This window comes from Rhinolophus sinicus, linkage group LG03 (assembly GCF_036562045.2).
Source record: "Rhinolophus sinicus isolate RSC01 linkage group LG03, ASM3656204v1, whole genome shotgun sequence".
Lineage (NCBI taxonomy): Eukaryota > Metazoa > Chordata > Mammalia > Chiroptera > Rhinolophidae > Rhinolophus > Rhinolophus sinicus.
The window spans coordinates 10,751,563-10,764,346 of record NC_133753.1 but is presented as its reverse complement, the minus strand read 5'-3'; the positions used below and the strand labels follow the sequence as shown (position 1 = coordinate 10,764,346).

General features: G+C 36.5%; 1 protein-coding gene across 3 annotated transcripts in view; it reads right to left on the bottom strand.

Moving 5' to 3' along the window:
- ATXN3 (ataxin 3) overlaps positions 1-12,784 on the bottom strand; it is a 33,260-nt gene that overhangs the window by 11,370 nt on the left and 9,106 nt on the right. For 2 of the 3 annotated variants that reach the window (XM_019745261.2, XM_019745277.2), the window contains exons 6-9: positions 10,934-11,021; positions 6,201-6,333; positions 5,699-5,865; positions 4,292-4,388 (exon numbers count right to left, since the gene is read on the bottom strand). In XM_019745261.2, coding sequence (XP_019600820.2) covers positions 4,292-4,388; positions 5,699-5,865; positions 6,201-6,333; positions 10,934-11,021 — 485 coding nt within the window. Of the gene's footprint in view, positions 1-3,268; positions 3,324-4,291; positions 4,389-5,698; positions 5,866-6,200; positions 6,334-10,933; positions 11,022-12,784 lie in introns of those variants that run through there. The other variant, XM_074327028.1, reaches the window with a different exon arrangement.

Sequence of the window (12,784 nt, the reverse complement as noted above, 5' to 3'; positions counted from 1 at the left end):
CTTTCAAAAAATGTATAAAAGGATTTTTAAAGGAACTAGAATTTTAAAATTATCAGAGAGAAGCCATAGCTTTCAAAAAAATATATAAAAGGATTTTTAAAGGAACTAGAATTTTAAAATTATCAGTAACACTATTAATAGAATAGCACATGTTTTCCTAGGGTCCCTCTTAATTTCATGTTCCAAATGAGCAACGAAAAAAATTCAACCAGTGGGGAACTGCACTTTCTCTCTGTTGGCCTTTGAGGAGCACACTGACATTGACAAAGGTTTGGGACTCCCTGGTGAGCATGGCTATCAATGTACATGGGGGCAGCTTGCTCCCAATAGCATATCCTGATTGTAGAACCTGGCACAAGAAAGACAGCTGTGAGTCATGTAGATTTCCTGGCAGATATCTCTCCAGTCCTCTTCCTTCCCCCTTCTACTCAAGAAAACATCAGGATGCAAAGGAGTGATAGGTGAGACAGCAACTTTAGAGGGTTAACTTTTATTCTATTTTAAATTCATGAAAAGTGAAAACTGAATTTTCAATCTTGAGCAATTCTGATACCTCTCATATGTGATGACACTATAAGATAGAACATGTTCGAAAAGCACTCAGCATCCATTCCCACTGTGCCTTCTCATGTGCCGTGTCTTAAATTGCTTTATAACTAGGATCCTGGAAACCAATCAAGCACTCCCATGAGATTTAAAGGCAGAAATGAAAAACAGCCATCTTCCTGCTGCTTTGGCTGTTCTCTGCCAGCAAGTAAAGCCCTGGAGACGGCAGTCCCCAAATTCTGCTTTATAGCAGTTGCAATGGGGGCCAGACGTCATGTGCCCGTGTCTTCATGTTCAGGTAATTGTGGCTTGATCCTAGGATCATAGCTATAGCAGTATGTTCTTAGACCTGATATCCTGACTCCCAATCATCCCAACCGGGGCAGTGGTCACAGCTCTTCAAACAAGCTGGAATTCTGGAGGCCTGGCTCACAGCCTGCATTCCAGCTCTTCCGAGGATTGCCTTAATTTCTGTATTAAATACTTTTCTGCTTAAAACACTTCTAATGGTTTACATTTCTTAAACTGAACCCTGATAAACTACGCCACGCCACTGCAGTGGTGGCTCAAGTATTAGACAACCAAAGAATCCCAGTAGTGAACCATGACCATGAAAACAGTATGTTTCCCTCCTTGTTGGGAAACACTTTTTTAAAGACAGAAAGAATCTGCATCATTTCAGACTTATACTTGGCGAAGACATTAATAATGCTAATATAAACCCATGCAACGCTTTACAGTTTACAAAATAGTTTTATGTACCTTGCCTAATTTGATGCTTATTACAGTGAGTTAAGGCTGGTTTTACAGTGTCACAGCTGATGTAACAATGTTTTGCTTGGGGTTTTATGATAGATAAAATGGATTTAGATATTACTACTGGAAAAAAAAATCATGGCTATGAAAATACTTAACAACTCTTATTCATAACCTGTGAATCTGTAACAGGTAGATTTTTAACAGTATTTTTCTGTTTCATGCATGAACACTGTGGTTACTACATTAAGTATGACGCTTCAATTACTCTACAGGAAAAAAAACACTTTATAAATTTGAATGTGAATGAGTAACAAGGTAGCACCAAGGTCAGTTTGGAGAGGGTGAAAAGGAAGAAATAGTTAACTCGATAACCTTAGAACCAAGTTCCCAAAGATGGAAGCTACCGAGACAAGGACCCATCTAGACTAAGAAATCAGGAATCCTGGTGACAGGCAAACGTTAGTTTCTCCTTTATTAATGCATCCTACAAAATTTTGAATGCTAGCCAATGTTAAAAAGCAACCCTAAGTGTTTCTTAACACCAAGAGGAGCTCTTAACTCTTCTTAGTAACATGTGAGTCTTTAATATTCTGTAGTTCTCCGTAAGTTCCCACCATATTTTTAAGGTCAAACTAGGAGGCAGAAGTTTGACCTTAAAGCTGAAGAAGATAAAAAGCTGAAGCTGAAAACCATCACAGCGCACCTTCCTTCCCAATCATCTAACCTCCACCCAGGAAGGAGCCAGAACAATGCTCAAATACTTTAAAAGAGTACAAGGTTGACTAAAACATCTGCATTAGTTATCACTGGCATTGTGCTTCTTATAACTTAGTCATTATGGCATGTTACTGCATTATTCTTTCTACTATAAAAAGTTTAACTTACTGGAAGTTCCACATTTTTAATCCAAAAAAAATCTACAAAAATGTTTACATAAAGGAGCGATTTGTTTTTATACTTTAAAGATGTTTTACTCTTCTTAGATGTATTTGTGAATTTTGCAGTTTCTCTATAAGCTATGTCTATTTGGACAATTTTAATCTGGCAACAAGAAAGTCTGAAAAAAACACGGTAAAAGTATCGCTTGGGAATCGTTCTAGAATACAGTTTAGAAATCTGTACCACAGCCTCAAAACTGTTCATGTATCTTAACCCAATAATCTGACATCCTAAGAATAATTAGAAGAAATGATGAGAAAATTGAGGCAGAGAGTCAGTACAAGGATTATTTGTTGTACTACTAATTATAATGACAAAAATCAAAACATATACACACTCATTTTATAACATATCATACAGCCTATTTAAAAAGAATATTCACTATCATGGGAAAATGGGTGTAACTAGTATATACATGTATGTCTTTGTGACTAGAACAAAATGTGCCAAAATACTAACATCAGTTACTAAAGGACAGTAGGATTGTTTTAATTTTCGATATCTTAAATTTTTTAGGATATTAGTTTTTAACTAATTAAATAGCTTTAAGTTATTTTTAGCACTAACCAGATATTTGAAGATATTATGAAATTACCATTAATAATTATTGTGTAATAATTAACATTATTGTAATAATAGCATTTGGCTATGTTTTTAAAAAGTCCATATATTTTAGAGATACATACTGAAATGGATGGATATATGGATGAAATGAAATGATGCTTTTAGATTTGTTACAAAATAATCCCAGCTTAGGGGTGGAAGAATGAAGAGCATGGGAGAGGGGGGCATAAAACCCAGGACTGGCTATGTGCTAATATTTGTTATATTGGGGTAATAGGTAAATAGGGGTTCATTACGTTGGTTTCTCTACTTTTATATATACTTAAAGTTTATCATAATTAAAAAATAAAAAAGTTCATTTTAAAATTTAAAAGGGAAAAGCACTAATAAGCACTATTTGAAATTTTATATATAATTAAATCTGTTAATCTATCACTGAATAAAGACTAGAAATATCTCACATTAAGAGGATGTCAGATGATCAGAACTTTCCTTCATATACTTCTGAGTTGTGACTTAAAAACAAAACAAAACAGAAAACAAGATAAATATTATCTTCATTACACCACCAAATGTAAAATGCTCCAATATTTTAGATACTGCGAAAATACTGCCAATTATGACCACAAGATGCTTCTCAGTTAAAAAGATGTTGAAATGTGAGAAACATGTGCATCTTAGAACTGATGAAATACAGTAAGTTCACAGGCCAGATTCAGCCACTGGCCTTCTGGTTTGTGATCTGGGATCACAGGAGCTGAGTAGCTATCACAGATCATGCAGTCTTTAAGATGGATTTTTATCATTAAAAAAAGAAAAAGGGAAGACGACTTGTGAATGACACTTACTGGAAAGGATGGTATTTTATGGAGTGAAATTTCTATTCTGAGAGCACTTACAAAGCTGGGCACAAAGTCAGATTTTAGAAGCTGATGATTCAGATTTATGGTCTGCCCTAGTATCCCTTATGCTGACAGGCCTGTGGTACCCCCACTAAAGTGGCAACAAGCAGAGCATTAACCACCACCTCTATTTGGAAGGGTGCTGTTTTTTCCTATTAAAAGAGTACAAGGCTGACAAAACATCTGCATTGGTTACCACTGGCATTGTGATAGGCCATTTTTCCTATTAACTGACGAAAGAATTTTGCAAGATGAGGTAACAAAGAGGCACATTCAAAGGCCAATTCCATTATCTTTTTGATGACTGAAATTTTACAGGGTTTCCTTCACCTTATTTCATGTAAATATAATTAGTAATGGGGCAACATTTTTCCCTAAAACTACATTTCATCTCACAGTTCGTTTTTAATTAAAAAAAAAACATTTAAATGTTCATAGGGTCAGGCAGTAACCAGTCTTTCTAAAAAAGAGAATCCTAAATAAAATAAATAGTTTAATCCAAAGCTGTAAGTTCACGAGTAGACAAAATAGCCAAAGTAAATATTGAATATGCAATTTTAATATTGTACCAACTACTTTACTTTTCAAAGTAGGCTTCTCTTCTTTTCCGTAGCTCTTCTGAAGTAAGATGTGTACTTGATGTCTGTGGAGTATCTTGAGACATATTTCTGGAACCACCTGAAGACAGAAGAAAATGGAACAAAAACCAATCGTTTTATATACCAGTTAAAGCAATGTATGTTTATACTTATAGGAACAAGCTTTTAAACAGTTTTCTTAAAATCATTCTGCTACTCTTCTGTAAATATAAGAATGGCTCTGTAAACCTCAGGGAATCTGAAGAAAGCTATTCAAATCTGACCTGTGTCCACTACAGCCAAAGCCATTACCCACCTGTGATATCAGATGTGAGGACTCAAGTCCAAAAGCCAGCGTGGCAGGAAGAGCCATTAACACTACTCTTGTGTGCTCTCTTGAACTTATTAGACATAAATCTACACTTTCAAAGGCATACAATTCCTTAGAAGCAACTTATAGTGGACAATTATTCAAATCCACTGTGTGCTCTATTCTCAAACATTTGGGTCCTACAGCAACTTAAGTACGTTTCCGTGGTCTCACCAGAGATTCTGTACAAACTGTGAAATAAGGTGGTAAGAAGAGTGAATTACACAAAAATATCTAAAATTACAAAAGCTGGTGTCCGTCCATAATTGGCCCAATCCGGCAGGGCTCTACTCATCAAACATTGGACTGCACACCATACAGAATGCCCTGAAGCACGGCAGGAGGCGTGAGAAGGTCAGGATCAAATACAAGGTAAAAAGGATGATCTTCGTATGAATGAAACCTCCATTTTATTTAGATATTTAAGAAATTCGACGAGTAATTTCATTAGAAAATAGAAGGCAAATTCGTATTAATTAGATAAAAACAAAACTACCACAAGAAACTCCTTACACTTTTATGTCAGCCGCTCTGAGCTACATCCCAGACATGTCCTGCTGCCTGGATTCCCTAGAGGCTACAGCTCACCCTCCCCTGCTGAGGGGCTTAGATCACTATAAAAGCAGGCCCATCGAAGTGGGCTTAGGCTGTCAGTTGCATGGCACTAATGTTAGATTTTTGTAAAATCGATACATGTTCTCTGTCCAGGCCTTCCTCTGTGTCCAATAGCATACATTTATGAAAGAGCTGGTCTGGGTAAGGGTCCCCCCACTTTTGCCCACAAAGATTAACTTCAGTTTACTGCTGTGTTGGTACAGTATTATAACCAAATGGAATAACCAGAAATAAAAATATAACTAGTCCTAACATAACATAGGTTGTAAAAAGTCATTCATTTCACAAGAAAACCAAAAGAAATACCCATTCCTTCTGCAGAAATTCTCAAAGGACTGCTGGCCGTTCATTAACTTCCAGGGAAACCATGAGTTACCTGAAGCAATTCTTCAAACATGAAAACCACCACGTCAGAATGTCTATACCTTGCATACTGAGCTGAATAGCCCTGCGGAGATCTGCTTCTTCATCTTCCATGTCAATTTGCTGGCGACTTAGTGCCAGAGCCCGCTGCAAATCCTCCTCATCTTCGTCTACTATTGCTGTCCCATCATTTGCTTCTAAGGCTTGTTCCAGATCTGTTTTCTGGACTCTAAAGAATGAAAGCACTGACAATGACTGCAGACCCATCTTGTAGTTTAGATATAGACATTTATAAACCGAAGATTTTATGTAAGTCAAAACTTACACATTTTCCTGCAGATAAGGTTTAATAATATAAAGATTGTATTGTGATGTGACTCTAAGTTAATATAGTTAAGTAATTCAAAGAGTTGATTCAAGTTTGAACCAAGAAACTTCACTAAACTATAAAGGTCTAAAAAAAATCACCAACAATAAAAGGACTACACATTCAATGTTAGCATGAAAATTTAATTCTCGTAATGAAATGCTATCACGTGTTTCATACTGCAGGCTTAATTTTACCTCTGTTCTTTCAGTTGTGCTAATTCTTCACCAATAAGTTTTGGTCGCTGCATCTGTTGGACCCTGATCATCTGTAGGAGTTGGTCAGCTTCACAGTCTGGCAGATCACCCTTAACAACAAATATAGAATAACCTAAAAAAGAAAGGGCAAAAATAACTGAAACAGCTAGTAAGAGATCCAAAATCGATGAACAATGCTAGCAGACAGAGAGGCAGCATGGTACAGTCCTGAAACAGATACAAACTGAGGAGTCAGAAAGACCTGACTTCAAACAATGATTCTTATGCTTATTGGCAGGGTGATGTAGAACAAAGTCCTTTAAGCCATTGAGTCTGACTCTCTTCGCCTATAAATGGGAGTAGCCATCTCACAGAGTGGTTATGAGAAATAAAGAGTATCTGTAAACAGCTCTCCTAAAACAGTGCCTGACCGAGCAGGCTACTCCCCAAACGGTAAGACAGTCAGGTAAAGCAGTGAGTGAGAGCAAGGAGTCTGGAATTAGACTGCCCGAGTTTTAATTCTAGCTCTTCCATCTCCTAGTCGCATGGTCTCTGGTAAATCACTTGACACATCTATGTCTTGGTTTCTTCAGTTGTTAAACAGATAGTACTGGAACCATCCTTAGAGGGTTGTTGTAAGGACACAATCAGATAACATGCATAATATCATGTAATATGTATAAAATGGGTCACCTGTGGAAACAGCTGTCCCATCACCCTGACCTCCCTCCCAACTGAAAACATGGTCTGAGAAGCCAATACCGAAAATCTAGTCAAGGTATTAAAAGTGTGTTTTGTCTTTTGAAAGAAATACACTGATCCTGTGCAATTTTTTTTTAATATGGTTCTAGAAAGCCAGGGTTTTCCCAGCTGGAGAGTCCACACTGAGTAACGATGGGTTATACCAAAATCATTCTAATCAAGTCACATTTTTCTACCATAAAATTTTCTGAAACTTAGATGCTTATTAGTAGATATCCTTTGTGAGCATTAACAGATAATGAAACAAAAAATAAAAAATAAAAACAGATAATGAAACACAAAAACAAGGATCAAAAGGAGTATTGGAAAAACTCAAAACAGTAGTAACTTAATACGTAATAAGTTAATATGCTTAACTTTTTTTGTTTTATGAGGACAAGTGTGCTCAGAGTTCAGATGGTTTAACATGTTTCATGCCAATAAATTGTTTCTAGATCCTAGAACAAATCTATCAGCTCACCAAGGCATTCCATGAAGAGCATCATGAAGAGTAGAAACTCTGCCTTACTCAGGTGACACTGTAAGGATCTTAGGGTTTATTCAAGACTAGACTTCACTCTCAGCATGCTGGGAAGCACTGAAGGGTGAAGGAGGAGGGTGTGCCATAATATGTATTGTATTTTTTAAAAAGCACTACGGGCTGCTTTATCTATATAATATATGGGAACCAGACTGCAAGAAGAGGGGTCCTTACTGAAATGGAAAACGTGAAGGATAGCATGAATGGGGAGAAAAAAAAAATCCATCTTTTGTAGACATGTTCAGTTTGAAATGCTTTCTGGACTTCCAAGTGGAGAAGTCAAAGTTAGGAGTTTGGTGTTTAGGGTACATATCTAAGCAGAAGATAAAAGTTTGGGAATTATTGGCATATAGATGTTTTCAGAGATGATATTTAAAATAATGGGACAGTACATGGTCAAGAAGTTGTCCAAGGACTGAATTGTGGGTCACTTCAACAGTTAGAGGTTGGAAAGAGTTAAGATCCACAAAAGGAATCTGAATGAAGCAGCCAGTGAAATCTGAGGAGAATCAGAGCATTGTGGCCTGGAAGCCAAGTGTAGATGGTATTTCAAGAAGGAAGAAATAGTTAGGACCCAAGGTTTGGGGCACAAAAGAAAAGAGACAGAAGTATATAAAAATCAAATTAGTTACAATACTAAAGTCTTACATACGAATTGGAAAGAACTACATGACGGCCAACCCATTAGCAGTAAATACGCCAGTGCCCACATTGTGATCTCTAAACACCATCACTAAAGGGGCAGGAAATACACAAAATAAGCCTGAAATTCTGCTTACCTGAGAAAGAACGGCTTCAAAAGCCTACAGTGGTCATTTCAGAAACTTGTGAGTCAAGTTCAGAAGGTCCCCACTGGCCCAAGATGGGACAATTAGAGTATCAATATGAATAGTATGACGGACTAGAGCACATGAGCTATGTTTTACTGGATTAGTTTATAATGACACTTCAGAAAAAAACAGACAATTGGTTACTTTTTAAAGAGACTATGAAACGAACTCATTTTAAAAACCGATAAAGGGAAAATAGTATTCACCCTGCTTTTACTATAACACCATACTTCAGGATAACCAAATAATGAAAGTTTATTAGTATAGAAGCTTTCCAGCTAATAAATGAAGGAATGATGGGAATCTATTATCACCATTTTGCAATCCTTAATGAAATAATGAACTAGGCATTGCTCATCAATAACTACTCAAATCACAAAAAGACAACCAGACATTAAGTGCCACACCATCTGTGAAGCCTTCTGTCCCCCCAAAATCAACCTGAATCTGCTTAAGCCTCTTGATTTAAGGACTAAACTACTGTGTATCCAGGCCTGAGAGAAAAATAGGGATGTAATCAGCAAAATCCAGAATGTGGGAAACAGAACAGATGACCCATTTTCTTCCAAAACATAAATCAAAGAAAAAATAAAGTGGAGAGGAATCCCATTGCTAGACGCAATCAATGAACCTTACTTCAACCTGGATTAAACTGTGAAAAACATAGGAGACAACCACGGAAATGGGAAATTTAAACAATGACTGGGTATTTGATGTTATGAAAGCACAATAGTTAAAATTTTCAGGTGTGATTATAGTATTGTGGCTATATTTTTTTAAGAATCCTTGCTTTTACAGATTTTAATTTTAAAAATTTACAGAGAAAATAACAAGATGCCTAGTGTTTGCTCAAATAAAGAGAAGGAAGAGGGTAGGATATAAATAAAACAAGATTGGCCATAAGATATTTGGTGAAGCTGGGTGAAAGGTACATGACGATTCATCAAGTTATTTGCTATACTTTATATTTGTTGGAAATTTTCAGTAAGTTTTGTTTAGTTCTGTTTAAAGGAGGGTATAATCAACTATACTCTTAAATAAGATGAGCGCAAATAAAAGACTGAGAATTAAATACTGGCATTGGCAAATGCAGAGGTCACTGATGACACTGAGAAGAGAATGTTTCAGTGACACGTTGTGACAGTGTAACTGGAACAAGCTCACGAACAGGAGACAGTACACTGGAGATGATTCTAAGGAGAAAATAAAAATGGAAGGCAGGTGGAGTTTCCTGGAGTTAAAAGTGGCCTTTTCTTTTTAATCAATGGACATAATGAGCTTATTTCTCTGCTGATAGAAATAATACAGAAAGAGGGAGAACTCATCTTACAGGAGGGGAAAGATAAAAGCAGGCGCAAAGAGCTTGAGTAAGTGGGAGGAGCTGGGATCAAGCCCCAATGAACAGAGGTTGGTCTTGGTTAGGAGGAGGGGACAATTCATCTACTTTAAAGACTCAAAGCACATGTAGAGATATAGGCAAGTGGACAGATTTTCTCAAAGAAAGATGAAGAAGTTCTCTTTCAGTTTCTTCTCTTTTCTTAGTAGAATACAAAGGAAGGTCATAAGCTAGGAGTCAAGAAGGGAGAGGGGGGTGGTTAGTTTTGAAGAGATAAGCTATGAAATAACCACCACGGAGAGTAGGTGAAGTTACTAAAAAACATAGTAGGAATGGCAAGTAGCACTAAAGGCTCATTTGAAGTTTGTGATCATAAATTTAAAGCAAAATCAATCATCATATTTATGACATTCTTTAGCCATGTTCAGCTGCTCTGGTACAAGAATGGACAAGACCAAGATTTGCTTTTAACCAGGTCATGAAAGTATGATGGAGGGAGAGGAGAAAGGAGTTGAATGCAGTGAAATGATTATAATGATGGATTATAGAAAATAAGCAGGGTAAGAAAAGAAGATTATAAGGGGAATGTCTGGGTCTTGTGGTAGGGTTCAAAGAATGGTCTGAACGGAAAAAACAGAAAATATGGTACAAAGATCAGAGGCAGTAGTCAAAGAGTAGGATGCTTGCAGCTGGGGTTTGAAAGTGGTGCAGTTATTGGTAATGGCCAGGCAAGAGTGAAGAAAGTGATCTTTGAAAGTAAGAAGCAAAGTGTTGGACTGGATTGATTTTTGATATAGAAATCACTAAGAATGATGAATGGAGTTGAAGCAGAAAGGAGACAGTGAGTCAGATCCTAACGTCTTCAATGGAAAAGGAGAAGGCTCACAGGTGAGTGCAAAAGAGAAGAGGTAGAGTTGAATCTAGTGGCACGTATTTCAAAGGAGCGGAGTTTTTAGGGAAGAACAGCAGCCTAGAGGAGGCTACGAGGAGCAAGAACACCTGGCCTTCCCCTTGGCCCTGTGGTATGTGAGGTATGGAAGAAACAAGAGGCATTACTTAGAGGGGCTGCAAAGGAAGCAGCATCCTCAGGAGAGGGCCAGGTGTCAGTGAGAACTCTACCTGAACAGCATCAGTCAAACCCCAACTTCAAGTTCACCATGTAAAACAAAGATTTTTTTCACTGCCATTGCCATAAAAACAGTATTGTTACTCTCACATCTAATGAGTTAAGTTTTATTTAGCTACTTTGAAAGATATAATTATAAAACTTTCCATCTTTATTTACCTTCCTGTTGTAACTGAGCCAAGAAAAGTGCAAGGTATGTGTCTGATATTAATTCTGGACCCGTCAAGAGAGAATTCAAGTTGAACCACTGGAAAAAAAATGTCCAACATTGAAGTTAGTGTACATCACAATTAAAAGGAAGTTACACAGGTTAAGGATATAACCCGTCTAGACTTAGTATGACTGTCTAACACTGGAAACATGTCAAACCAAGATTTTTTTTTAAAGTAATAATGTGATTTAAAAAGACTGAAATAGAATGTTAGAGATTACTCACTATTAAATGTTTTTAAAAATAAAAGTTTGTTTTAAGCCATATACTTTAAATTTCCCCCACCAATAAAGAAGAGAAAGAGATACGACTTTTAAAGTGTCTTTATTGATATCTATAAGTAAATCTTTTTTCAAAGTATGCCTGACAAAACCTTAATCTAATCACATTATATTGATGTGGAAGAAAAATGACAACTACACAGTTTTCCCATTACTGATAATTTTGGTCAAAAATGTCAATTGTGAGAAAAAAGCCAGGCATTCCAGGAAGAAATCTGTAACCACCAATTCATTTTAAGAGGTCACTAAGCCACCATCACATGTAATTAACATCATTTAGTCACTACTTCATAGGACTCCTAATTTAACCCACAAGACACAAAAAGTTTCAAAAGTTACTGTCAGTATCATGACCAACTACTTTTCTTTAATTTTCACATAGATCACAATACTTTTTCCAGTCACCTTTTTCATTTAACAGGGACCTCAGACATAAGAGTCTATAGTGAAAAATACAATTTTAAACCAGAATATCAATTACAGCCAGAGATTAGCCAAAATTTGACATTTCCTGTATTTGTCAAAGATAATTTAAAATGTGAAAAATCAATTTTGAAGAATTAAAATTAACAAAAAAATCTCTCAAAATAGGTAAATTTACATGCAAATCAATACATAGGAACTTCTGGAATCTAAGCCTTCAGATCTTTAAAAAAACCCGGTGATTACTTTATACAAAATAAGAATACCTGATCATAATTTTCAAAGATATAAATAAAACCCAGAGGTTAAATAATCTCGGCAGTGTCCTGCCCTGGCTTTTCCCTAGAGCTGATCCCATTTGGGTCACTCTCTACTACACCCCATTTCCTCCTTATTCACACCTGGGTCACTCTCTATGACACCACGTCCCCATTACTTGCTCTGAGCCGCTCAGGAGGGACCTTAAGAAATAACCACTTACGATGAAGCTGCTTCTCAGGTGGCTGACTTAAACGATAATAGCAAGGCGTTTTGTTTCTGAATTATCTTTTAATGACTTAATTCAATGCACTCTTTCTTGACTTCATTTTCTTTTTGGTATTATTTTTGAAAACAGCTTGAGGTATCATCTACATGCAATAATCTGCACATATTTGAAGTGTACAATTTGAGAATTTTGACACATGCACACACCCTAAAACCACCACAGCCAAGAGAGTGAGCGCACTGTACTCCTCGCTGCCTAGTTTCCTGTGCTCTCCTGATCCTCCTCCTTCACTCTTCCTCCTTCCTCAGCCCCAGGCAAACACTGATTCCTCTGCTTTCTATCAGGACAGATTATTCGCAGGAAATTCGCATTTCCTAGACTTTTATATAAATGGAACCATACAGTATGCAGTATTTTGTGTCTACCTTCTTTCACTCAAAATAATTATTTGGAGATTTATCCCATGTATCCTAGTTAATTCCTTTTTACTGTATTAGTACGCTTTCAATAACACTTTCAAAGATTCAAAATTCTAAACAAAGGAATTTATTTCTGTTTTAAAAAAATGGAACTGTGTGTACAACGATCATTGTTAATTATTTTTAAAA